Here is a 26,341-nt window from a genome sequence, read left to right as displayed (position 1 = left end):
CATTATAGGCTATGGATTTTATTTTCGAGGCTTCAGACAGGGTGTTTTTTGAGGTAGAGTCTCTAAATTTGCAGCATAGCTGCAAGGAACTCTCCTTAGATGGACACTGAAGTTTGGTGAAGTTTGGAAAAGGGGGTCCAATTTTATGGGCATCACCTCCCTTTTCCAGCTGAGCTGTCAATCAGTTTTCAGGTTCAGAAGGTCAGTGTTGTTGAGGACTGGTAGGAAGAGCCGATTAGCAGGCTGGCGCCTCAGAGTCTGGGCACTCCATTTGTATCTGAGTTGCTTTGCGTGACGTCCATGCAAATTAGCTTCCAAACTGAGAAAAACAGCATAAATGCAAGAAAAACAAGGAATGGAAGACATTTCGTTTGGTGGCAAATGACTTCCTGTGAACAGTCCTTTAATATAGTCATAAAAGATCTGATTTCAAGAGAAGGTCACAGTGTGGGGAAACGAAGCCACTACTCAGGGTGACCTTCAATTTGAAAGCAGGTTTTCATGGGATGTGTGGGTGGGGTGAAATAGGAGCCATCCGAAGTCTCGACCAAGGCTGCTGTTCTGAAGGAGATTGCTCATCTGCACAGATGAGGGAGTCTTTTTCAGAAGTCTGGTCAGCAGCTATTAAAAATGGTGCTTTTAGTTGGAGGGTATATCCCTCCGGATGTGACTGGTTGAGCCCTTTCTTTTAAATTACTCTTCTGCTATGCAGACTAGACCTCTGTTGGGTGTTGTACCTGGAAGGTTGCTTGGACCAAGTTGGCTCCAATAACACAACCCTACCTCAAAATGGCCCCACTATGGGCTCCTCACAAAGCCAGTCAAAGATAGTCAAACGGGAGAAGGCACAAAACCATGGAACTGAGAAAATTTGAATAACCGAAACCCGAAAATGCTGAATATGTATTTGGCTTTTTGGGAATGGCCTATTAGGCTTTGGGCAGATTGCCATGTGTTGGAACTTGGCCAAAAATTAATCCAAAAACTGCCGAAACAACTAATTTCGGGTTTAGTTTTGGTTTGGGTTTATCGATATGAACAGCCCTAATTGATGATGTAGCTTTCTACACTCATTCTTGCCACCTCTAATTATGGAATAAACTTGGGTTGCCAAATGGTTTCAGCAAAAATGCACTTAATAAATATTTGTTGAACAAGAAAAAGGTATATATGGTATAGGAAGTTTATTGATGACAACCTAAATCATATCTTATATTTTATATTAGATTATGTGGCTTTAATCAGTTTTTTATTTTTCAAAAACTTATTGTTTGGTTCTAAAACAAGTGAAAATATATTTTAAAATACAAAGTTCTTACTGACTCAACACTCAGTCTGTTGCGTTCAGAAGAGGAATTTCAAAGGCGTTGGGACCTGGCTACAATTCCTCCTCCTGTTCAAGCACCCTAGCTAGCCCTCTTTTCCCATGACCTCATCTGCCCTTTTCTCCCCCCAGGTTTTGATAACCCTTCACACTGGCCAGTTTTTAGCCCAGATGACCTCTGTGCAATAGGTCTGCAGCAACTTTTATAATTTTCTACTTTATAATTGTCTACTTCTGCAACTACAAAAAGAAAATTGTAAATGAACCTTAAAGGAAATACTAATAAATGACACCTTTTGGAAGATGGGCTTAATGCAAGAGAAAAAAACCCATCAAGTTTTAAGTGTCACAATTCGTTCTCCTGACTATCTGTTCCCGGGTGTTCAGCTCAGGTTGCAGTATAATTACATAAAATTTCGGAAGGAAGATGAAACCCAACAGTCCAGCACTGGAGGTCAAGATGGAGAAGACCTCCACGGCCACCATGTATTTCCCCTTGGTGCTCAGGTAGGTCGGTATAAAGGACACCCAAACACTGCAGAACAGCAACATGCTGAAGGTGATCAGCTTGGCCTCATTAAAAGTATCCGGCAACTTTCTGGCAAGGAACGCCACGGTGAAGCTGATGATGGCCAGAAGGCCCATGTAGCCCAGCACAAGATAAAACATGATCTCAGACCCTTCGTTGCATTGTATGATGATCTGATGACTCTGGGAGTGCATATCAAACTCTGGGAAGGGGGGAGAGGTAGTCAACCACAAAGAACAGATGCCAGTTTGAATAAGTAAACACAGAATGATGACCAAGACCGACAATTTCTTCCCTAACCATTTCCTCATCCTGTTTCCTGGCTTTGTGGCCATGAAAGCCAGAACCACAGTGATGGTTTTGGCCAAGACAGAAGAAACAGCGACGGAGAAGATGATGCCAAACATTACTTGCCGGACGAGGCAGGTCACCTTCCCTGGCTGGCCGATAAATAGCAAGGAGCAGAGAAAACAAAGCAGCAGCGAACAGAGCAAAATACAGGTGATGGTCCAGTTGTTGGCTCTGACAATGGGAGTATTATGGTTCTGGATGAAGCTCCACATCACCACACCGGTGATTATAGAGAAGAATGCGGCCAAAGAAGCCAAAAGCATTCCCAAGGGTTCTCTGTAAGATAGGTAGGTCGTGGCTTTGGGGACACATCGGTCCTGGTTCATGTTTGGATGCTGATCTTCTGGGCAGCTGTTGCAGTGATCTGCGTCTGGAAAAACAACAACACCGTGGTTCTACTGATCCAAACCTGACTCTTTCGTCCTCATTGCAGCAACCAATCATGTCTTCTCTAAATATGATGGCTTGCAAGAGAAAACAACACATATGAAATAAAAATACAAAGAGAAGAAGAAGAGTTGGTTTTTATATGCTGACTTTCTCTACCACTTAAGGAAGAATCAAACCGGCTTACAATCACCTTCCCTTCCCCTCTCCACAACAGACACCCTGTGAGGTAGGTGGGGCTGAAAGAGCTCTGAGTAGCCCAAGGTCACCCAGCTAGCCAATTCACGAGATTAGCGTCTGCCGCTCATGTGGAGGAGTCGGGAATCAAACCCGGTTCTCCAGATCAGACTCCACCACTCCAAACCACTGGTCTTAACCACTATACCGCACCAGCTCTCAGTTCCTTGGGTACAACATGAAGGTGCCAGCAAAGGAATGGGTGGACTTGGATTTTGCTTTCCTTAACTGTTCTGGAGTAATGGGACCTATTTAAAAGACCAGGCTTGTTTTAAAGTGCCCTGCCATCTCTTGTTTTGTGCTTTCACTATCTGCATATATTTAATTCACATTTCTCATAAGTAGATTATTAAATGAAATAATTTTAAAATGTCAGTCAAAGAATGTAAGCAAACAAACAAAATAAATTTGACAGCTGACATGCCGTCATAACCAGCACAGGTCAGATGATGTATCTTACCCTTCCGGGCTGATATCATGCTTTCCGGGCACGGAGAACAATCATAGCAGCAAATCTGTTCCCCTTCCCGAACGGTTTTGCTGTACCCGGGCTGGCAGCTGTCAACGCATGTGGAATGGGGTGGAGTCTATTGCAGGCAGAAGGAAGGGAGTTAAAGGTAGGAAAAGGTTGTTTTATTTTTACTGAGTCTTAATGCTGAATTTTATCTCCTGTCCCTTGAGCTGAAGGGCAGATTTAATAAAGTTGCATCTTCCAATAGGATCTGCCCTTCTGGGTCTGGCAGTTTAGGTACAATAAGTCACTTGTTTTTTCATTGCCCATTATTTGAGGCTGATAGACAGAGGCTGGTTGAGTCCTTTGAGAATGGAAAGAAGGCACTCACCCTTCTTGACATTTTAAAAATAACAAATAAATCGGAGATGCAAAAGTTTTATATAGTTTGGCTGCCTGCTCTAAAGGATAAAAGGAATATATTAAATATTTTGGCCGTTGTGCTTTAGTGTGGTCCTGCTTAAGACTTATTGGTCATTCGATTAGAATCATTAAAGTAAATTAAAGTATTTGAATGGGAGAGCCCACACTTTACATGGAGAAGGTTCTAGGATCAAGAGAAATCAAGTGTCAGATGATGGAAAGATTTCTTTTCTAGGGATCCTGGGCAGACAGTGGTGGTAGTGGAAGGAGCTCTCAGATCACAGCAGACTTATGGTGACCCAGTAGGGGTTTCCAGGCAAGAGATGACCAGAGATGGCTTGACAATGCCTGTCTCTGTATAGCAACCCTGCTTTTCCTTGGTGGCCCCCCATTAGAGTTGCCAGCTCTAGGTTGGGAAATACCTGGAGAGTTTTGGGGCAGAGCCTGAGGAGGGCGGGGTTTGGGGAGGGGAGGGGCTTCAATGCCATAGAGTCCAATTGCCAAAGTGGCCATTTTCTCCAGGTGAACTGATGTCTATCGGATGGAGATCCATTGTAATGGCAGGAGATCTCCAGCTAGTACCTGGAGGTTGGCAACCCTATCTCCCATCCAAGTTCTCACCCCCACTGCCAGCAGTGATGCTCATATTCCAGCTGGTTTGGATCATGTCCTGATCACCAGTTTCCTTTAGTCCCTTTTCCCACCCGCACCCCTTGCCCCTTCCTCCCTTGGGTCTGTGGGCCTGTCGTTGGCTGTTGGCCTTCCTGTGACGAGATTGTCATCACATGAACACATGAAGCTGCCTTATACTGAATCAGTCCCTTGGTCCATCAAAGTCAGTATTATCTACTCAGACCGGCAGCGGCTCTCCAGGGCCTCAGGCCTTTCACATCATCTACTTGCCTGGTCCCTTTAACTGGAGATGCCAGGGATTGAACCTGGGACCTTCTGCATGCCAAGCGGATGCTCTACAAACTGAGCCACAGCCCCTCCCCTAGGCCAACCTCATCTGTTGAGGACAGCTTATCTATATGAGCAAGTGATGTAGTCTGAGGTGCCATCTGTGTTTTTAGAATAGGTTTACAGTTTTAAGTTATGTATTTTAATATTAATATTACATTGAATTTATTGTTGTTGGAAGCCACCTTGAGCCTGGCTGTGCCAGGGTGGGTGGGGTACAAATAAAATGAATGAATAAATGAATAATGAATGACCAACACCAATGAATGACCAGTATACGACATGACTGGCTTTCATGCATGTGCACTGTCACACAGTCCTATGGAGGCAGAGGTCTCTCCCCCATTCTGTCTTAGTTGTTATTGTCTACTGCTTCACTTCAGATCCAAAACAGAGAGTAAAATTATTCATCAAGCATTCTGGTTGCTGGCCAAACTTAAAAAACAATAATTGCATGATTTGCTGTTCCTTTGAGAAAAGATAATGGCTGCCAATAAGTTTGGATATGGAGGAGGAGGAGGAGGAAGAAGAGGAAGAAGAAGAAGAGAGTTTCCCCTCCTTCCCCTCCCCACAACAGACACTCTGTGAGGTAGGTGGGGCTGAGAGAGCTTGAAGAGAGCTGTGACTAGCCCAAGGTCACCCAGCTGGCTTCGTGTGGAGGAGTGGGGAAATCAACCTGGTTCACCAGATTAGCCTCCACCACTCATGTGGAGGAGTGGGGAATCAAACCCGTTTCTCCAGATCAGAGTCCACCGCTCTAAACCACCGCTCTTAACCACTACACTACATTAGCTCTCACACATCCTCAGTTTTAGAAAGCACCGTGGGAGATTTAGTTACTTCCCTCACACATAAGAAAATAAAATAAATTAACAAATTAATTTGTGAGGCACAAAGTCTAAACAGCTGAAAGGACTTCAGTCTGAAGGACAACAGGGAGAACGTGCAGAGGTGTTCTCCAGGCACTGACCAAAAGGCAGGCCTCTGATGTGTATACCCTGATCGAGGAGTCAAGATGCTTCATAGTACTGCTGATCAGGAAAATGACTATTCCCACCTGGTGTAGCCTTTGCTTCCACACAATCACGTCCTCGTCAATGGAGAACTCTTCACCTTCAGGAGCCTGGAGGTCCACTCGTCCAACCTGAACTCTCTGGAAGGACCGATTTGGAAAGGTGACCCAACTGATGATATCGCAACCAGCTGCCAACTCCCCATTCTCATCGAAAAATATTTCTTCCCCAGCGCTATTGTTGAAACGAACGTTTTTCAAAAAGGAGTGAAGCTAGGTTGGAGGGGAAAAAATGATTACAGGCTATGGCCAGTAAGGGAATGAACAATCTCTCCCTTCTTGTGTTTGCTGAGATGACCTTTCACCATAAGTCTCCAGCTTCTGATTATTTTATTTGCTTTATTTATGGTCCACCTTTCTCACTGACACTCAAGGTGGTCTGCCCAATGTAAATGGCACATCAATGCCATCGATAGGATGAGGCATCTAACAGGCAGGGTAATAGAACTCATGGTACAGAAATCTTAAACAAGGCCCATGAAACATTAAGCAGCGCAGAAAATACACGAGTAGAAAACAGTGCAGGGAGAGCAGGTCAATAATAATAATACATAGCAGGTATAATATGATGCTTCTTTTTCCTATGTTACGGCGACACCATAAGATAACAACATTCTTACCACCATAACGAACAGATTAGACCATTTCATAATGCCTCCTAGAATATTACTCAAATAATAACTGCATAGAAAAAGAAACCTAGCTAGGCTGACGGGAACTAGAAGAGAGAGAAGAGTTATTTTTTATATGCCGACTTTCTCTACCACTTAAGGAAGAATCAAACTGGCTTACAACTACCTTGCCTTCCTCTCCCCACAACAGACACCCTGTGAGGTGGGCGGGGTTGAGAGAGCTCTAAGAGGGCTGTGACTAGCCTAAAGTCACCCTGCTGGCTTCATGTGTAGGAGTGGGGAAACCAACCCAGTTCGCCAGATTAGAGTCTGCTGCTCATTTGTAGGAGTGGGGAATCAAACCCGGTTCTCCAGATCAGAGTCCACTGCTCCAAACCACCACTCTTAACCACTACACCACGCTGGCTCTCTGCATACTTATGTTTAATTTGTTTTGTTCTGTAAATAGCACAAATGGAAGTGTTGTATAGGTTTCAATTAGGGTTGGAACCATGACTTTCCTTGGAGTCACCAAGATCCTGTTGTGGTTTTCTTAATTTATATATAGTTAACAAAGCTTTAGCTCTGAAAACAGTTTCCGTTTCCTCTTTGCTGTCGATTTCCATCTGGCAGACCATCATAACTCACCGTCATGTCTTGATCCTGACGTTAAGAATCCCCCACCCCAAGTATCTAATGCTCTGATTAATATCTGCATTGGCTTTTAATTGCCAAAGACAGGGAATTCTGAGTTGTGCGGCTGATACACGAAGGAGGCGACAAAGCATTGAAAACTGGATTATAATTTTTTGAAAATTTATGTAGGTTGAATTTTTCTCTCTTCCCAACAGAATTGCAGTGCCTCCAAATGTTTTTTGTTTGATGAGTCTGTGTAACTTTGTGTAACTTCTGCTCGGCTGAAACCTGAAATACTGTATTGGGGAGGGAATTAAACCCAACATTCCATGACATTTCTCCACAATTTCACCATAATGATGTCTGACTGAATCGTAGCTAGCCAACTGGCTTTTTGACTCATTCACACCCAATTTTTCGTCTTCTTACAGTCTGCGTCCAACATGACTTTTTTTAACGCAGTTCCCCAGCATCAGGTTTACAGGTTGTCAAAACGGAACGCTCCTCCCTTTTTTCACGAGCAGAAAAGCTGGTTAGATCTAACCCAGGGTCCAAGAGCCTAATTTCTTTCAAAGCACTGGAAGACTATCAGGAGTACAGAGATGCTTCTGCAGGTTCAGAAGTTATTTATTATTTATTTTTTATTGAAATTCTACCCCTCCCTCCCCAGCCTAGGCCATTAGCAATCCCCCTTTCAAACACACAAACGTATTGGGGAAGGGCCATAGCTCAGTGGTAGAGCATCTGCTTGGCACGCAGAAGGTCCCAGGTTCAATCCCCGGCATCTCCAGTTAAAGGGACTAGGCAAGTAGGTGATGTGAAAGACCTCCACCTGAGACCCTGAGAGAGGCTGTGGCTCAGTGGTAGAGCATCTGCAGATGGTCCCAGGTTCAATCCCCGGCATCTCCAGTTAAAGGGACTAGGCAAGTAGGTGATGTGAAAGACCTCCACCTGAGACCCTGGAGAGCCATGGAGAGAGGCTGTGGCTCAGTGGTAGAGCCTCTGCTTGGCATGCAGAAGGTCCCAGGTTCAATCCCTGGCATCTCCAGTTAAAGGGACTAGGCAGGTAGGTGATGGGAAAGACCTCCGCCTGAGACCCTGAAGAGCCACTGCCACTCTGAGTAGACAATACTGACTTCGATGGACCAAGGGTCTGAGTCAGCATAAGGCAGCTTCAAGTGTGTTTATATTTGTAAACGATGCCACTGCATGTAGAAGATTAGTTTAAAGAACACTTTAATCAAGCCTGTTGGGGAGGTTTCTGAGGAGCAAACACAGAAATATTACTCTTGGGTTAAACTGAAGATGCTTTCTTACAGATGTTTTCCTTAGTGGACATGAAGAGGAAATCTGAAGCCAGCCAGTGGACTCGTTCTGTTTACATGCTAAGCAATATTTTAGGCTGATGTTAGTGGAAGATCCTACCTGCCACGGGTGGATATTCCGGAGCTCCACTGCGCCCCCATTCCCCATTGCCTTCTGACTGGATCTCAAGGAATGTATGACATGGAGAGCTCGTGCGACGGCATTGACAGCATTGTAGATACTGTAGCTCTGGCCAGACATCCCCATTTCAAATACATATCCAGGGAGGCTGTCCAGTTTCTCCTCCCCAGTGCATTCTTCTCTGTACTGATGGTGACTCTGCAAGTTACACTTAAATATCAACTGCCAGAATACATAGAGGAAAGAAAACACGGGCTTGTAGGGATTTATTTTCCGAAGAAAGTCTTGGAACCCTGGCACCACATTTGTGCGGAGCATGAAGGACAAGGTGCCATTCAAGGATTTTAAGGAGGCCTTCTGGTCAAAAACAACATTACTAAAAACCCACTGAAGTGTTTTGATCCAAACTTTTTCTCCACAATACATTTGATACCCATGGTTATTTTCTACAAGCTGTTGTAAAATCATAATAAAGTTGCTATCTCCATAGTCAAGAATCACTTTGGCCTTGGTTAAGCAGAAAGCAGTAACTATTGGTTTAAATGCTTTCTTAAAGGGTTCCGAATCCTTGGATAAAGCCAGTACTGGAGTCTTTTCCAGGAATGCAATGCAAATGTTGTTCTGGGTGAGCAGAGGAATGAGGGTCCTCAGAAACGTTTCTCCACTGTCATTATCTACCACAAGAAGGCCAATCCAAGTCCATCTGAAATGCTTCAGGAGGCGGACAATCCCAATATATTGAACATTTTCATTTGGCACCATTCGATAGAAGGATGGGAACTGAATTCGGTCACTCAACAGTGGATCAAAGGATCCATAACCGAGCTAGGAGGAAACACCAAACACTTTTAGACAAGTGTATTCAGGCTTAATATGTTTTTAAGAAATGTTATCCAACATAAGTGAGCTTCTATAGTTGAGATTTGTATCAGAGATAATTTCTAACCAGATGGAGAAACATTATTAAATGGCTTGTTTGAAGACCAGCACTCTACAGGTACATTCTGAAGAACCATAACAAACCTACCTGTGGAATCTTGAAGGTATTTAATACGTTGGACATCTGGATGGAGTTTTGGGAAGTGAGTCCACCAACGGTGACCAACACTTTCTCTTTCCTCACACAATTGTAATTGGGGACTTTCCCGGGTTGAGTGAAGAGTAGATCAAGAGTGTTCCTACTGGTTATACTTTCTTCAAAAAGGTTGTCATAGATCTCTGACTGCAGTGTAGTATTAGGCAGTATCTTGGAATTCTTGTTAATCTCATCAATGGCAAACACAAAAGCGAGTGCATGTTGATAGTTTTTAAGTCGTGGGCTGCAGTAAGTTTTTTTTAAAAAAAGATAATGGGAACAGTGATTACTAAAACAGGAAGGGTGGCGTTTGTTCTTATACGGAGACATACAGAGACATGCTCATCTGATCTCCAGGATCAGATAATTATTACATTAGGTGCTTATTACATTAGGTGCTTTAGAAGATAGGCAGGATGGTGCTGCTGCAGTCGTCTTCTTTGTGGGCTTGCCAGATGCTCAACATTGCCCTCAGCCTTACTAGAGGGTCGTTATAAAAAAATCCCCAGGGCTCAAAGATTTTGTCTGTGTGGCAGTGGGCAAGTTGATACCACGGAAAACATCTTACTATTCTGCCCTCGTCATGAAAATGCTCGTGCTGAAATGATTTATCCATTGTTGGTAAGATTCCCAGGCTGGGACTCAGTAGATAGGGTCACTAAATTGTTAAACGGCGAGAACCCTCAGGTTACAACTCAGGTTGCCAAATTCTGTGCTGTCTCTATGAAGCTCCGTAGACTCCTGCTAGAAAGATGTTATTGGTACTTATTTCACTTTTTTCTACTCCATCCACTTTTATGTATTCTTAAAATTTATATAAATATGTCTCATTTTTTTAAAATAATCTCTTTTATATTGTTGTATAGTTTTTACTGGTCTGATTGACTGTACCAATAAATATTATTGTGGGCTTCATAGAGGCACCTGGCTGGCCACTGTGTGAACAGACTGCTGGACTTGATGGACCTTGGTCTGATCAAGCAGGGCCTTTCTTATGTTCTTAAAGGTGCAGAGGGCACAAAATCACTGAAGAGGTTAGAGTTTCTTTTACAGATAGTATTTATGATCACAAAATGATAGGTGTAATCAGTAAACAGTACCTTTATTGGCATTTACAATAACAGAACAAACAGGGCAAAAGCAGCTAGATATAAATCTAAAAACGTAGGAATACACAGTTCATCAGTAATTTCATAATAAACAATTAAATGTGGGCTCCCCTCCTTCCTTCTTCCTCCTTTAGGACCTTGGCCAGGAACTCGGCTACCTGATTGGTAACTTCGGGGCTTTTATCATCCATTAAATGGGCTATGTTTCCAGTAGTCACCACAGTAGTAAATTGTGGAAGAGAATTAATTAAGCTGCATCGAAGCTGTGTGAAAAGTGGCCAGTACAAGAGAATATGATGTATTGTGTCAGGTTCTTTGCATTGACACCTACAACATCTTGCTTCACATGGAATTCCCTTGTATCTACCGCTAACAACAGCTGAAGGAAATATATTAAATCTGGCCAACAAAAATGCTCTACGGTGAGAGGGAATAGTTAAGTTAGGAAAATACTGGGCCATAGAATTTATTTGATAAGTAAGGCCTAAAAAACGTGGGGAGCAGATACCTTCTGCACCGGCTTTTATTATTTGGGAATCAATGTCCCATATCCTTTTTTGGATTGTCCTAAAAATATAAAATTCACTGGAATTGGACAAGGAGTCAAGATCGATCCCAAGTGATCCAATCCTATTTAAAGTTAGCCGAGACCATCTAGAAACAGTTGGGTCAGTATGTAAAGCTGCCAATAAACTACTTGGAGGGCATCTAAAATAAAAGCGTAACCAGTATTTAATAGTAGTGATCCATGCACCATATTCCATCATGTGCAGTCCTAGCTCAGCGCACAGAGAAAAATAACAAACTGAGTTTGTGACGCCAACCTTGGATCCATACTGGGATTCCATACAAGAGTTGCGGGATCACTGTAGCTTGGAAAATCTGTAAGGCAGCCGGGACAAAATGGTTACCCTTCTTGTAGTAGAAATGAGTTATTGCAGTCATCTTATTTTTTGCCAAGGTAAGGGACTGATTATGATGTACAGTCCGATAGGTGTAATCATTGTTTTAGTCTGCAAGTCTCATGTCATAGGTATCACTCGATAGGTACTCCATGATACAAAAGCACAAATTCTTTCCCCATCTCTCACATACAAAATGGCTTCTGTGGCAAAGATGGAGTGGAGAGCCTGAACTAAAATTCAGTGCTGGAGTTCTATGAAGTAGTCACTTAGCTCACGAGAATAAATTTAGCAACTTTCAGAAACATTTTCCTTCATAGAGACCTACAGAGAGTTTGTTGTGTGAACTCTGCAATTTCACAAATTAGTCCTGCCCTACATTAACTCAGTCTATATCCATTTTTACCACAACAGTAGTGCAAAATTGTAAAAAAAAAATGATGTGGATTTTCTTTATAATGCATTGCGAATGGCTGGTGGCCCAGCCACGCAAACCTGTTTAAAATCCTCTTACCCATTAATTTGGAAAGAAGGTGGATGTTCTGCAAAGGTGGGTGAAGGCATTTCAATGAACATAATGGATACAAATCCCCCGAGGATAATATCATCGGCAGTTCTATCAGACTGCAGTTTATCCATTCCTGGGAAGGGGTCCGAGGACGAATACAAAGGCGAACCGAACAAGGGAGGGAGCTCTAAAAAGAAAACCAGCAACAACAGAGGCTTAAGTGCTTGCGCCTCTGGAGTGAAACACCACCTGCACACCTGCATTGTCACCAACAAGGACCCCAGCACTGCTACTGGCAACATCTGTCTCAAAAGAGACCACACGCAACCATCCACAAGGCTCATGAAGATCAAGGAGGCTTCACAGGGACTCAAGTCCCAATCTGGAGTGTTTTCGATCAGAAGATCAGAACCGAGATTGGCAAAGCTCTGCCCACCTCAGCTCTGAGATGTCTTCTCACAGGAGCCTTTATGGATTGTATCTAGTTATCCTGGTGTATTAAGGAGTTTCAGTTACAAATTGTTTTCCAGGTGGCTACTGCCACTTGGAGCCTTCTACAAGAAATTGAGTGAAATTACAATAATTTTTATAATTACAGGGCTGGTCGTCAACTTTCCCAAACTCTTGCAGAGAAATCTCTGCAAGGCCAAAAAAAAACCATGTTTGTGTGATAACACTTTAGCCAATGTCTGCTCCTCATTTCAACCAGTGGTGGTAGGGTTGCCAACCTCCAGGTACTAGGTGGAGATCTCCTGCTATTACAACTGATCTCCAGCCAATAGAGATCAGTTCACCTGGAGGAAATGGCTGCTTTGGCAGTTGGACTGTGTGGCTTTGAAGTCCCTCCCCTCTCCAAACCCCACCCACCTCAGGCTACGCCCTAAAAACCTCTTGCTGGTGGCGAAGAGGGACCTGGCAACCCTAAATGGTGGGATTGTTATGCTGGGTCTAGGCCTGGCTTTACGAATGCTGCATTAGTGGGAGCGCATATGCAGTTGTGATTGTTATAGGAACAATACAGGTAGATGGATATTTCTGCCTCTTTCTCTCACACACAAATCACCACAAATCTCACACAAATGCTGAAGACATATTCCACCACAAATGCATGCAAATGTAAGACACCTTGTCGCAAACACTATGTGGTACTCATAGGGTTGCCAACCTCCAGGTACTGACAAGTACCTACGCTGAAATAGCTCAGACTTAGAAAATGAACAGCGCGCAAGGCTGTCTTAGAAAATACATACATGAAATACAAACTCATAAACTATATCTCAATTTTTATCAAGTTTTCAACCAAAGTCTGGGGAAGATCTTCAGAGTGGCAAACAGACTAAGATACATGATCTCCGGACTTTATTTGCACCATCTAGTCGCTTTGACTGATTGCTGCTGTATGCAGCACAACAGAAATTGACTTCAGAAACCCTTTGGGACAATGAGTTGATGTAAAGTTGAGACATTATCAACTATATTGTTTTGTTCTTTGTAATTTTCATGAACAGTTATTTAGGTTAGACTAGGGTTGTTGTGTGTGAATATAGAACACTTTGGTTGAAAATTAGATAAAAATTGAGATATACCGGTAGTTTATGAGTTTGTATTTCATGTATGTATTTTCTAAGAGAGCCTTGCGCGCTGTTCATTTTCTAAACCTCCAGGTACTAGCTGGAGATCTCCTGCTATTTCAACGGATCTCCAGCTGATAGAGATCAGTTCACCAGGAACAACAACACAATCTCCTTTATTGGCATAAAATCAAAACACGGGGTGTCTACACAGTAACATAGAATTGCTGCAGTTGAGCATTTCTAACAAGGTTGTCAGTTCACCAGGAGAAAATGGACGTGTTGACAATTGGACTCTATGGCAGTGAAGTCCCGCCCCTTCCCAAACCACGCCCTCCTCAGGCTCCACCCCAAAAACCTCCCGCCGGTGACAAAGAGTGTCCAGGCAACCCTAGATACTCACAGAGTTTCATTCATGGTCATTGGGACTAGGAATGCTGTTTACCAGCTTCTTATATGATTTAAATGAGGCATGGGCTCTTATTGACTGGGGCAGTAATTGATCAGTAGGGTTGCCAGGTCCCTCTTCGCCACCAGTGAGAGGTTTCGGGGGCTGAGCAAGAAGAGGGCGGGGTTTGGGGAGGGGAGGGGCTTCAATGCCACAGAGTCCAATGGCCAAAGCGGCCATTTTCTCCAGGGGAACTGATCCCTATCTCCTGGAGATCAGTTGTAATAGCAGGAGATCTCCAGCTAGTACCTGGAGGTTGGCAACCCTACCACCACTGCTTGAAATGAGGAACAGAATTGGCTAAGGTGTTATCACACGCAACCCTATTGATCAGCCAGTGGGTAATGGCCATGGAAAGGCTACAAAAGAAGCTTCCCATAACTTCCCACAAAAGCCTTTTCTGGGTGCTGCTGACTTACCCACCTTCTCTAGGAGAAGAATTGGACTTGGCTTATCATTTTGTGGCCAAGCAGGAATGTTGGGGGGGGTCTCTAGGATTAGCTTGCTGGGACGGGCTGTGGCTCAGTGGTAGAGCATCTGCTTGGCATGCAGAAGGTCCCAGGTTCAATCCCCAGCATCCCCAGTTAAAGGGACTGGGCAATGAAGGGATGGGAAAGACCTCTGCCTGAGACCCTGGAGAGCCATGGAGAGGGGCTGTGGCTCAGTGGTAGAGCGTCTGCTTGGCATGCAGAAGGGTCCCAGGTTCAATCCCCGGCATCTCCAGTTAAAGAGACTAGGCAAGTGGTTGATATTAAAGACCTGAGGCCCAGGAGAGCCGCTGCCAGTCTGACAATACTGACTTCGATGGATTCAATATAAGGCAGCTTCATGTGTTTGTGTTTTCCTGCTTGTTCCATATTATCATGGGAGAGTATGGGATACATAGGCCTGGTCTATGCACAGGTTAGGCTATATCTAGTTTGGCAGCAACAGATAGGATTGCCAAGTCCCTCTTCACCACCAGCGGGAGGTTTTTGAGGCAGACTTAGGAGGGTGGGGTTTGGGGAGGGACATCAATGCCCTAGAGTCCAATTGCCAAAGCGGCCATTTTCTCCAGGTGAACTGATCTCTATTGGCTGGAGATCAATTGCAATAGCAGCAGATCTCCAGCTAGTACCTGGAGGTTGGCAACCCTACCACCACTGCTTGAAATGAGGAACAGAATTGGCTAAGGTGTTATCACACAAACATGGGGCTTTTTGTCCTTGCATATATTTCATGAGTTCAAACTGTCGTTCAAATGTCCATCTGCACTGCGTGGCTAGCCACCTCTCCCCCTTTTCTAGAATGTGACATGTACTCCCAGACCAGTCAGATCCCCATGCAATGCAACGAAGGCTCAAATATCATGTTCTATGCTGTCCTGGGCTATCTGGGCCTTCTGGCTACCATGAGCTTCGTTCTGGCATACCTGGCCAGAAGGCTGCCTGACAGTTTCAACGAAGCCAAGCTGATCACCTTCAGCATGTTGTTGTTCTGCACCGTTTGGGTGTCCTTTGTCCCAACCTATTTGAGCGCCAAGGGGAAATACATGGTGGCTGTGGAGATCTTCTCCATCTTGATCTCTAGAGCTGGCTTGCTGGGTTGCATCTTCCTTCCAAAATGCTACGTTATTTTAGTGAGCCCTCAGCTGAACACCAGGGAGCAACTAGTTAGGATAAAGAACAATCTCGCTCAGTTCTTCATCTCTTTTTACTCTGAAGACATTCTGTCTGAATCTATTTCCCTTAAGGCTCTTTCACATGAGCTGAATAAGGCACTTTTAATCCACTTTCAATGCAGTGATCATTTGCAAGTGGGTTTTGCCGTTTCAGACAGTAAAATCCAGTTGCAAAATGCATTGAAAGTGGATTGAAAGTGCATTATTCAGCGTGTGTGAAAGCACCCTTAGTCTTTTAAATGTTTTAATTAGTTTTTCATACCCACAATACAATGCATGATAGAACACACAATTGTACAAGCTAGATCTTAATGAGTCAGGCAGATTATAAATAAAATACATCTCTTATATTTTTCCTAGAGTTAGTGAGATAAAGCAACCTGTAAACAATAAATTCACAGGTCATAAATACCTATATCTAAACTGTGTCACAGCTAAATTAAATCATTTTGCCTACCAACCTTTAAGATACCTTGCATACCTAAGATTTATCATATAAGATTATTTTCTTTTCCTAAGCACTTGCTACTTCACAAACAATCCAGTTCAAAACATCTAATTGAATAACTAGGGATTTATTCCAAAAATCAGAAAAAGGCTTCCAAGAATCAGAGAAGTAAGAACATTTAGCTCTCCTATCTCTCAGCTTAATCAGTTCAGCAAATATAGATAACTCAGCTAACTCCCATGCTTTACTTATCCTAGCCTTCACATTTATATTTACTATTGCCTTTCCCCAGTTTTTAGCCAGCAGCATTTTGGTGGCTATTCATAAATCAGGAACCATACTTCCAGATTTTACAGGTACATCTCTAGGCAAAATTCCCAATAATAAAAATTTAGGATTATATACTAGGAGGACAGTGTTATGGATACTGTGGACTGCCAAAAAGACAAATCAGTGAGTTCTAGATCAAATGAAGCCTGAACTGTCCCTAGAAGCTAAAATGACTAAATTGAGGCTATTGTACTTTGGTTACATTATGAGAAGACAAGAGTCGCTGGAAAAGACAATAATGCTGGGAAAAGTCAAAGCCAGCAGGAAAAGAGGAAGACTGAATAGGAGATGGATTGACTCTGTAAAGGAAGCCACGACCCTCAGTTTGCAAGACCTGAGCAAGGCTGTTGACGACAGGACATTTTGGAGGACATTGATTCATAGGGATAGATCATGATGGGTAGCCATGTTAGTCTGTAGCAGTAGAAAAGAGCAAGAGTCCAGTAGCACCTGCAAGACTAACAAAATTTCTGGCAGGGTATGAGCTTTCATGCGTCACAGCTCACTTCTTCAGATTGATTCATAGGGTTACCATGAGTCGCACACTAGGGTTATTCCTAACATTCATTTAATTTCCCTAATTATGTCCCTCCAAAACTTCATAAGTACTGTAGAAAAGAGCAAGAGTCCAGTAGCATTTTAAAGACTAACAAAATTTCTGGCAAGGTATGAGATTTCTGAATCTTTAGAATCTTTAGCCTGGTGTTGTCCGTTTTTATTGTAAACTATCTACATGCAATATATTCAGTAAAGACAAAGCAACATTGGCAAATATTTACACACAGGTTCCTTTTGCTGCTATTCCACACCGGAGGGTTATGACTCAATAAGAAAAGCACACAGACTGAAATCGCCACTGAAATCTTAGTACTTACCAGCTAAGCACTTTGTGACTGTAACAGCACAATGCATGCCCATCTTTTTATTGTAGAAATGGCAAGACAAACTAGGGACAGGGGAGGGATAAAGAGAAGGGGGGAGATGTTTCTGATCTAAGGACATTTGTGATTTTTTGTTTTGTTTTTAGTCAGCTGCTCTCTGGCCTTCAGGTCCAGCCTTGGCACAAGAATGTGAAGATGCAATTCACAATTCTGCCAAAAGAGGGCAAGATAGATTACATTTTAATGCTGATGCAGATTTGGAAAACCGTACACCAGTATCCAGTCTCTTATTGTTGTCCTTGTTTTAAAAGTAAGTTAAACTGGATGCTTTTTAAATTCTTTGATTTGATGAGGATAGACCAATTTTTAGGAACCAAGTCACCCAAGATAAGAATCGGCACATTGGGTATTGTTTCATTAGTGCCCAGCAGTAAAGAAGAGAATTACTTATGCCATAAAATGTTTGCAGCAAGCAAGTAATGATTGTACATAACTCTACTTGCAATTAGTGCTATGGAACCAATTTCTTTCCAGGAAGTATATTCAAGCTTGTACCAAGATTCCTTCTATTCTGGATTCTCACAAAATTATATTAAAATCTAATATTACAATAGCAACATCTCAAAACAGGGCTAGCCTGACCTATTTTAGAACTCTATTCCGGTCTATTCCAGGTCTTAAAACAGAATGGATTGGGTCTTACTAGCTTTTTCTGCTGGATTTTTCCTAAATTCCCCCATTCCACACCAGCTCTACCTCCTTTGCCCGCTCAAAGCCAGATAAAACACCATGCCGGGTCTCCAGTTTTCGTCCACACACGAAGCAGCTGCAAATTGTCTTTATTCTTTCGACTATTAGCCAATCCCATACTGGACAAAGAGTTCCTTTCAAACAGAACTCTCCCTGTTGTACATGCACTCGCACAAGGACTTCTTAGGGCACATGATTGCTCCTGTAGGTCTCTTGATCCAGTCTGTTGACAACGGTGTGGTACTGATGGATTAAATTAGCTGTTGTAGACTTCCATGAAGTTGGTTGGGTTTTTTTATACATGCTGACTTTCTTTACCATTTACGGAAGAATCAAACTGGCTTACGAGCATTTTCCCTTCCCCTCCCCACAACAGACACTCTGTGAGGTAGGTGGGGCTGAGAGAGATCTAAGAGAACTATGACTAGCCCAAGGTCACCCAGAAGAAGAGTTGGTTTTTATATGCCGACTTCCTCTACCACTTAAGGAAGACTCAAACCGGCTTACAATCACTTTCCCCTCCCCACAACAGTCACCTTGTGAAGTGGGTGGGGGTGAGAGAGCTCTAAGAGCTGTAACTTGCCCAAGGTCACCCAGCTGGCTTCATGTGTAGGAGTGGGGAAACAAGTCCAGTTCATCTGATTAACCTCCACTGCTCACCTGGAGAAGTGGGGAATGAAATCTGGTTCTCCAAATCAGAGTCCACAGCTCCAAACCACCGCTCTTAACCACTACACCACACTGGCTTCATGTGTAAGAGCGGGGAAACCAACCCAGGGAAGGACTTATTGGCTAACATGATATCTTTTGTCTCTCAATCTACTGTGTTGTCTTGGAGGTCTTAGTTCTCCCTTGAATTTTTGATTCTTGGGCTATCTTAAGGGAAGTTTTCTGTCCCAGAATTAGCGATTGAGTGTCTGCAGTGTCCCCAGTTCAACAGATCTTTCAGGCCCAAATGGCGATGACAGCCATGACGAAGAAGCCAAAACCAATGAAGGAGAACTTGACAAGAGGGCTCTCTTGCGAGCGCAGCTCGTAGGGCAGGATCTCCAGGAAGGTGACGTAAAGGAACGTCCCGGCAGCCACCCCTTCCAGCACAGCCTGAGCCAGACCAGTCCCGTCGCCTTTCGAAAGCGACACCCCGATGCCTATCGCGATGCCAGCGGGGGACATGAGGGCGAAGACCACTAGGTACAGAAGCCTCCACCGGGCCTTGGTGGCGCTCTGCACCAGCTTCAAGGCCAGGCTGAAGGCCACGATGGCCTTGTGGATCAGCACGGCCAGGCAGAGTTGCACGGCCCCCGTCTGCTCCTTCTGCACGCCGATGGCCAGGCCCTCGAAGACGGAGTGGAAGGAGAGGGAGAGGAAGAGTATGAATGCCCGGAAGGAGCTGTGCGACTCGGGCACTCCCTTGGGGTCATCATGGGCTTCGGGGTCACCGTGTGAATGGACGGCCCGAGGGCAGCAGGACAGCACCACACTCTCCATGAAAAACACCAGGAAGAAGCCGAACGAGATGATGAGCTCTCCAAACGGGTATCCCTGCCGCCGAGGGCGATGAAGAGAAAAGGGGAAATACGGTAAGGCAGAGGGATGCGGCTGTGTTCCACACCCGCTAGTCCAGACCATGGGCTCCAAGACCAAAACGTCGGCCTCCAACCACTTTCTCCCTTTCTGATTCAGAAAACAGCCTCTGCATACCTGCCAGTCTTTGGAGAGGTCTTTCTCAAATGACAACATTCCCACGACAAGCGGCCTTAGCTACCTGTGTTTCAGGACCTGTTTTATGATATGGTATCCATGTGCATGCTTATAAAACTTCAAAGCCTTTATTCATTCATTTATAAGGATAATAAAAGCTAGAAGAGCCACAACTGTTAAAGAGCTTTTCACAGGTTCCGACAGTTGCAAAAGACACATCTGTGGCAATGCTACAGCTGCACCAGAGGGTACCACACAACAGAAGATACGTAGGACTTTTTGCCAGTCACAAACCCCTGTTGGACTGCAGGTTCCCCCCCCCCCATTTTCTGGCTTTTTCACAAATGAATTTCCTATGCTGATGTCAGCTCCATATTGGGAGGGGGGGAAGAAACCATACACATCTCTATGAAGATAGATCATGATGGGCAGCTGTGTTAGTCTGTGTTAGTAGAAAAGAGCAAGAGTCTAGTAGTACCTTAATGACCAACAAAATTTCTGGCAGGGTCTGAGCTTTCATGAGCCACAGCTCTCTTCTTCAGAGGTATCTTACCTTCTCTATTAATATATTTGTGATGGGGGCAATGTCAAAGCACAGGGTACTCACCTCGGAATCGTCACCTCCAGAAGTCACGTTCTGCTTCAGGACGAGAGTATCCTGTTTGTAAATAACACCACAGGAAGTTATACTTTGGGGAGGAGAAGGAGGAGGAGGAGAGGAAGGAGAGAAAGGAGGAGGAGGAGGAGAAGAAGAAGAAGAGTTGGTTTTTATATGCTGACTTTCTCTGCCACTTAAGAAAGAATCAAACTGGCTTACAATCTCCTTCCTTTCCCCTCCCCACAACAGACACCCGGTGAGGTGGGTGGGGTTGAGACAGCTCTCAAGAGAGCTGTGACTAGCCCAAGGTCACCCAGCTGGCTTCGTGCGTAAGAGTGGAGACACCAACCCAGTTCACCAGATTAGAGTCCGCCGCTCATATGGAGGAATAGGGAATCATATGCATCAGTCAGAAAGGTGTAGAGGGATATGCAACAATGAGAATGGTGTAGTGGTTAGGGAGTTGTGCTAGGATCTGGGAGACTCAGGTTCGGATCCCCGGTCTGTCATGCAAGTTTGTTGGGTGGCCTTGGGTCAGCCACTCTCCAAGCTTAATCTACCTTGTAAGGTTGTTGTGAGGATAATTTGGAGGATGAGAGTGTGATGTTATAAGCTACTCTGATTCTCCACTGGGGAAGGAAAACAGAGCGTACCCCTCTAAATAGATAAATGGCTCCTGTGGAGGTAGCAAAACCAATTTAATTCCATTTTGAACTAGTTTGGAAAGCTCCATAAACTGAATTCAGGACTCTGAAAAATGAAGTTGGTTTTGCATGTTGCTGCTGAAATTTGTTTTTAAGAGTGAAGAGTAATTTGAAAGCAACTATTCGTTGCTGTTTTTTTTCCTCCAAATTCTAGCCCCAGCCCATCCAAATTTAATCCAGCTTCATCTGTAAATTGAGAAGGGTGAAAAAAAAATTCAGATTAAGGCAGAGTGACGTCACTCACCTGCTGCTGTCGCTTTTCAATTTCCTCTTTGATGTCACCCAATGCGTCAGCCACCATGTGCATAATGCAGGCCCCAAGGAAGACCCCAGCTGCAAAACAGCCTATAAAGCTAAGGATGCGCCGATGCTTCCCTAAAAGGAGAAGGGGCAAGTGAAAGGAAGGGTCCGAATTCACAGGTAAGCAATTGAAGCCGGAGGGTCATTCTAAAGGCTAATGAACATACAGGCATATTAAACTACTAATGTCAAGAAATAACCTTCACGTGTGAAATGGTGACCTCAGTTTCAGTACCATGGACAGAGCTTTCCTATCGCCCTACAACACAACCTTTGCAGTAAGGCTATTCACACATTCAGGTCACTCGGGTCGTTTATGAATGGGTACTTTCACTCATATTTGCCCCCGATCTGTCCCGGTTGTTGCTTGGAGTTATGCATGAGTTTTCCCCTCCATTAGAGATGACCTCGCTGCCAGCCCTCGCAAATCCCGGGACTTCCCATTACTCTGTTAACCCGATTCTTCCCTCTCCCCTGACCTCAGCCCGGGTGAAATCCCCGTGCATAAGGCAAAGCGCATGAAGTTGTGAATGTTTGCTTTCGCTCAGTGTTATCATGCTGTGTGTATACAAGCCAATGAAGCTGAGATGACCAAACTGTTTCGAGAAAAAGTACTGTTTACATTATAGGTGGTTGCCCAAACGTTTCACACTCGGCAAGCCACATAACAAAAGAGTTTTTGTCAAAACATTAGGAAGAACTTTCTAACAGTTAGAGCGGTTCCTCAGTGGAACAGGCTTCCTCAGGAGGTGGTGAGCTCTCCTTCCCTGGAGCTTTTCCAGCAGAGGCTAGATGGCCATCTGTCAGCAATGCTGATTCTATGACCTTAGGCAGATCATGAGAGGGAGGGCATCTTGGCCATCTTCTGAGCATGGAGTAGGGAGTCACTGGGTGTGTGTGAGGGGGGAGGTAATTGTGAATGTCCTGCATCGTGCAGAGGGTTGGGCTAGATGACCCTGGTGGTCCCTTCTGACTATGATTCTAACTATGTAAGGCGGGCCAGTTTCAATAGAGCCTCGACATTCAGAGGACTGAACTGATTCGTAACAGTCTTGATGTAATCAAGGATACCTTTCCAATCTATTAGGAAGCACATTAAAAAAAATTAAATTATGGCATGTCCATCAGGGGCGGGGACCTTAAAGAGCAGCATTCAAGCCCCCACCTCTCACCGTGCATGCTAGGATGTCATGGTGCCTTTGTGTTACACCTTCCCCTTTCTCGAATGCAACGAAGCCTACACACGTGACTGGAACGGACACGTTTCCCCCCAAATTATTCCCGCCTCCGTCTTGCCTGCATCAAATTTCAGATGGTAAGCTCCTTATATTATGTTGTGTCATGCCTATCGATGGGGTAATAATCACCAGTGTTGCGCATTAATACAGTCAGCCCTAATAATTATAGCAGCACTGCAGAGTTTCTGGAGGGAAAGGGGAGGAAAAGAAGCTGAGTTGGGGCAATAGGACTTACAACTGTTTAATAGAAAAGAGGGACTCCTTCTTGCAGTTCTTGAACCAAAGGTCACTTTGGCTTGAGTATCCCCCGCTATCTACACTCACAAGCAGAGATTTTTCTCCAACTTCTATACCAGGGGTGTCGAACTCATTTATTACGAGGGCCAGATATGACATAAATGTCACGTGATTGAGCCGGGCCATGCCTCGCCAGCCCAGATTGGGAGCGGGAGATTGGCTGCCTTGGCTATCCAGATCAAGAGGGTATGTGGCGGCTTCAGCTGGCTGGATAAGGGCTCTCAAGGGGCCGAGCTGGCCCCCAGGCTGTATGTTTCACACCCCTGTTCTATAGATTTTGCTTTAAAATCAATGCTAGCCAGGAAACTGCAAAGTAAACATAGGCAAATGTTTATTCTGCAGATTCAAACATAGGAGGGGGAAAAATGGCTTACGCTAATGGTTATCAAGACATCACAGTTACCAGTTGGGTCCAGCCAACTTTTTGTTCTGTGTTGCCCCATTCCCCTCTTCACTATCACCTCTGTCCCTTGGAGATAGATCACGGTGGGTAGCCATGTTAGTCTGTCTGTAGCAGCAGAAAAGAGCAAGAGTCCAGTAGCACCTCCAAGACTAGCAAAAATAGTATGAAGTGCACTGTGGCTCACGAAAGCTCATACCCTACCAGAAATTATGTTAGTCTTTAAGGTGCTACTGGGCTCTTGCTCTTTTCTACCTCTGTCCCACGTGTCTTATCAATGCAGGCCCCACAATGAATACATGAAGCTGCCTTCTACTGAATCAGACCCTTGGTCTATCAAACTGGCAGCGACTCTCCAGGGTCTCAGGCAGAGGATCTTTCACATCATCTACTTGCCTGGTCCCTTTAACTGGAGGTGCCGGGGATTGAATCTGGAACCTTCTGCAAAGCAGGTTTTCTACCACTGAGCCACAGCCCCTCCCGATCCTTAAGCAGAGAGCTTTTTGGTTTATCAAAGGAACCTTTCCTTTCATCAGCAGAAGAGTTGGTTGGATCCAAGCCACTATGTGCATCGACTGATGCTGAAGGGAAAGGCTGAGCAAAACATGATTTCAAGCTAGAGAAGGGTTGCTGTTAATGATAAAGAATTGTGGCAACTACAGATCTATGTTTTATATTGTTTTATATAGTATTTTTATATTGTTTTATATAGAATTTTATCTATTTGCTAGCCTTTTTTGAAAACATAAGGTTTTCGGTTGTTAGATTTGTAGCATATAATTTGTACCTTGATATTTTCTGGTCTGTGAGTGCAATGAATTTATTATGATAGTTACTATGATTTCATAAGAGCCCCGTGGAGCAGAGTGGTAAGCTGCAGTACTGGAGTCAAAAGCTCTGCTCACGACCTGAGTTCGATCCCGACAGAAGTCGGTTTCAGGTAGCCGGCTCAAGGTTGACTCAGCCTTCCATCCGAGGTCGGTAAAATGAGTACCCGGCTTGCTGGGGGTAAAGTGAAGATGACTGGGGAAGGCACTGGCAAACCACCCCTGTAAACATAGTCTGCCTAGTAAGCGTCGGGATGTGACATCACGCCATGGGTCAGTAATGACCCAGTGCTTGCACAGGGGCCTACCTTTACCTATTATGATTTCATGCACATGCGTTTACACACATGGGCATTAATGAAAGCAAGTGCATGTGTTAGCTCCCAGTGCTTTAACTTTCACAAGAATGGAAGTGGGAGGGAAATGGCAACTTTCCGTGACATTTCGATAAATGCACCCACCAAAACGCCAACAGAGACAGTGATTCCCTGGGGTCATGTGCCAGATGAGTGTCCCTGATAAAGGACCCAAACTGCAACCTACAGCTGCTTAGCCTGCAAGAAAAACAAGGCCAGCTCAACCTCTTCATCTCCATGTGATGAACTCTAGTGAAGAAGAAGAGTTGGTTTTTATATGCCGACTTTCTCTTCCACTTAAGGAAGAATCAAACCGGCTTACAATCACCTTCCCTTTCCCTCCCCACAACAGACACCCTGTGAGGTAGGTGGGGCTGAGAGAGCTCAAAGAGAGCTGTGACTAGCCCAAGGTCACCCAGCTGGCTTCATGTGTAGGAGAGGGGAAACAAATCTAGTTCACCAGATTAGCACCCGCCGCTAATGTGGAGTTCTTCAGATTAGAGTCCACCGCTCCAAACCACCACTCTTAACCACTACACCATCCTACTTACGCTAATGCTCTATGCTACTCTTGGCAGCACATTACAGCCACCCCTCCAAAGGAAGGACCGTTTCCTGCCCACTCTGCTGCCAACTCACCTCTGGCCATGTTGATCTGGAACCACTGGACTTGCGCTGGGATGAGTCCGCAAAGCAGAGGGACTACCAGCAGGCCCACCAGGCAGCCAATTTTCACACCCAGCAACGGATCCATCTCAGCAGCGAAAGGTCCACCAGCAAATAGAAAGGAGGGTGGAGGGGATGCAGCCCTTGGGTCCTTGAGACCCTGGCTCCTCTCGGTCAAATCTGGCCAGGAAACTTCTACGTCCTCTCAGTAAATGGTCTCAAGAAGAGCCCAGAAGGCCCCTTCACCTTCACTTGAACCGATACACTTCCCCCTTTGGAGATACCGGAGGGGCAAAGATCAGGTGGAAGAACACTCATGTAACACACATGGCAAGATCAGGAGCATCCAAAGATCCCTGTTGCGGCCGAATGCCTTCCTCCTTCCACCTCCATCACCTCTAGTTACACCTCCTGATCGTTTCTTCTCCTCCCGTGATTTTGTCCCTCCTCCACTTCGCCGTTCCCTCCATTGGTCTAGCCCTCCCCACGACTGTGCTCTCTTCCATTCCACCTTCCTCTCTCTTTTCTACCTTCCGCTCTCCAGGTTCCTCCCTCGCTTCCATCCACGCTCTCTAGTCCTGGCCACCTTTCTTCAGAGTTTGAGCAATCGTTCCGATACTCCGAAGGAGGAAAAGAAAGGACTCCCAGCCCAGCCCACTCCATTCCTGTCATTATGTAAATACATTAATTCCATTCCGTAAACATTCCATAGGAGAGACTTGAGTCATGGCCAACACGGCCACATGGGAGGGCCCCGCCTCAAATTGCCAGCTGAAAACATCTGTTAAAATGAGACTGTTTGAAGGTTGTGCCTGCTGTCGGAACGAATAAAATGCATTTCAACAGAAATAAACGTAAAGTTCTGCATTTAGGTAGGAAAAATCAAATGCGTAATTATAGGATGGGGGAAACTTGTCTTGGCAATAGTGTGCGCGAAAAGAATCTAGGTCACTGGAGGTGTGGGGGAGGTAGTTGTGAATTTCCTACGTTGTGCAGGGGGTTGGACTAGATGACCTGGGTGACCCTTTCCAACTCTATGATTCTATGGGTTCATGCCCTCATCCAAGGACTCTACCAGCCCCTCTTTTGTTCAGGGGCTTTTAAGACGGAGAGGGAGAAACCGAATGCATGACTAACAGGGGAGA

At 44.7% G+C, this 26,341-nt stretch overlaps 2 protein-coding genes across 2 annotated transcripts; both read right to left on the bottom strand.

Annotated features, from left to right (window-relative positions):
* Positions 1-1,663: 1,663 nt before the first annotated feature.
* Positions 1,664-6,999, bottom strand: LOC130490369 (vomeronasal type-2 receptor 26-like). Its single transcript, XM_056864196.1, has 4 exons — positions 6,994-6,999; positions 5,720-5,947; positions 3,289-3,415; positions 1,664-2,574 (listed from the first exon to the last, which is right to left on the bottom strand). The coding sequence occupies exons 1-4, from the start codon at positions 6,997-6,999 to the stop codon at positions 1,664-1,666; spliced, it is 1,272 nt and encodes a 423-aa protein (XP_056720174.1).
* A 12,055-nt stretch (positions 7,000-19,054) lies between these two features.
* SLC39A2 (solute carrier family 39 member 2) lies at positions 19,055-25,284 on the bottom strand. The gene is made up of 4 exons (XM_056863028.1): positions 25,170-25,284; positions 21,357-21,487; positions 20,418-20,468; positions 19,055-19,651 (listed from the first exon to the last, which is right to left on the bottom strand). The coding sequence occupies exons 1-4, from the start codon at positions 25,282-25,284 to the stop codon at positions 19,055-19,057; spliced, it is 894 nt and encodes a 297-aa protein (XP_056719006.1).
* Positions 25,285-26,341: the final 1,057 nt, after the last annotated feature.

The sequence above is a fragment of the Euleptes europaea genome, chromosome 18 (genome assembly GCF_029931775.1).
Source record: "Euleptes europaea isolate rEulEur1 chromosome 18, rEulEur1.hap1, whole genome shotgun sequence".
Lineage (NCBI taxonomy): Eukaryota > Metazoa > Chordata > Lepidosauria > Squamata > Sphaerodactylidae > Euleptes > Euleptes europaea.
Note: the sequence above shows the minus strand (reverse complement) of the source record. Positions and strands in the feature narration are given on the sequence as shown.

Bases quoted from the DNA above. Each gene is read 5' to 3' on its own strand.
- LOC130490369 (XM_056864196.1), bottom strand. The intron at 3,416-5,719 runs GTGGGAATAGTC...TGCCTGCAATAG, and splicing joins GGAAGCAAAGGCTACACCAG to ACTCCACCCCATTCCACATG. The intron at 2,575-3,288 runs GTAAGATACATC...TTGTTTTTCCAG, and splicing joins CATGATATCAGCCCGGAAGG to ACGCAGATCACTGCAACAGC.
- SLC39A2 (XM_056863028.1), bottom strand. From the start codon at position 25,284: ATGGATCCGTTGCTGGGTGTGAAAATTGGCTGCCTGGTGGGCCTGCTG. The intron at 20,469-21,356 runs GTGAGTGACGTC...ATTTACAAACAG, and splicing joins TTGAAAAGCGACAGCAGCAG to GATACTCTCGTCCTGAAGCA. The intron at 19,652-20,417 runs GTGAGTACCCTG...CCTCGGCGGCAG, and splicing joins CTGGAGGTGACGATTCCGAG to GGATACCCGTTTGGAGAGCT.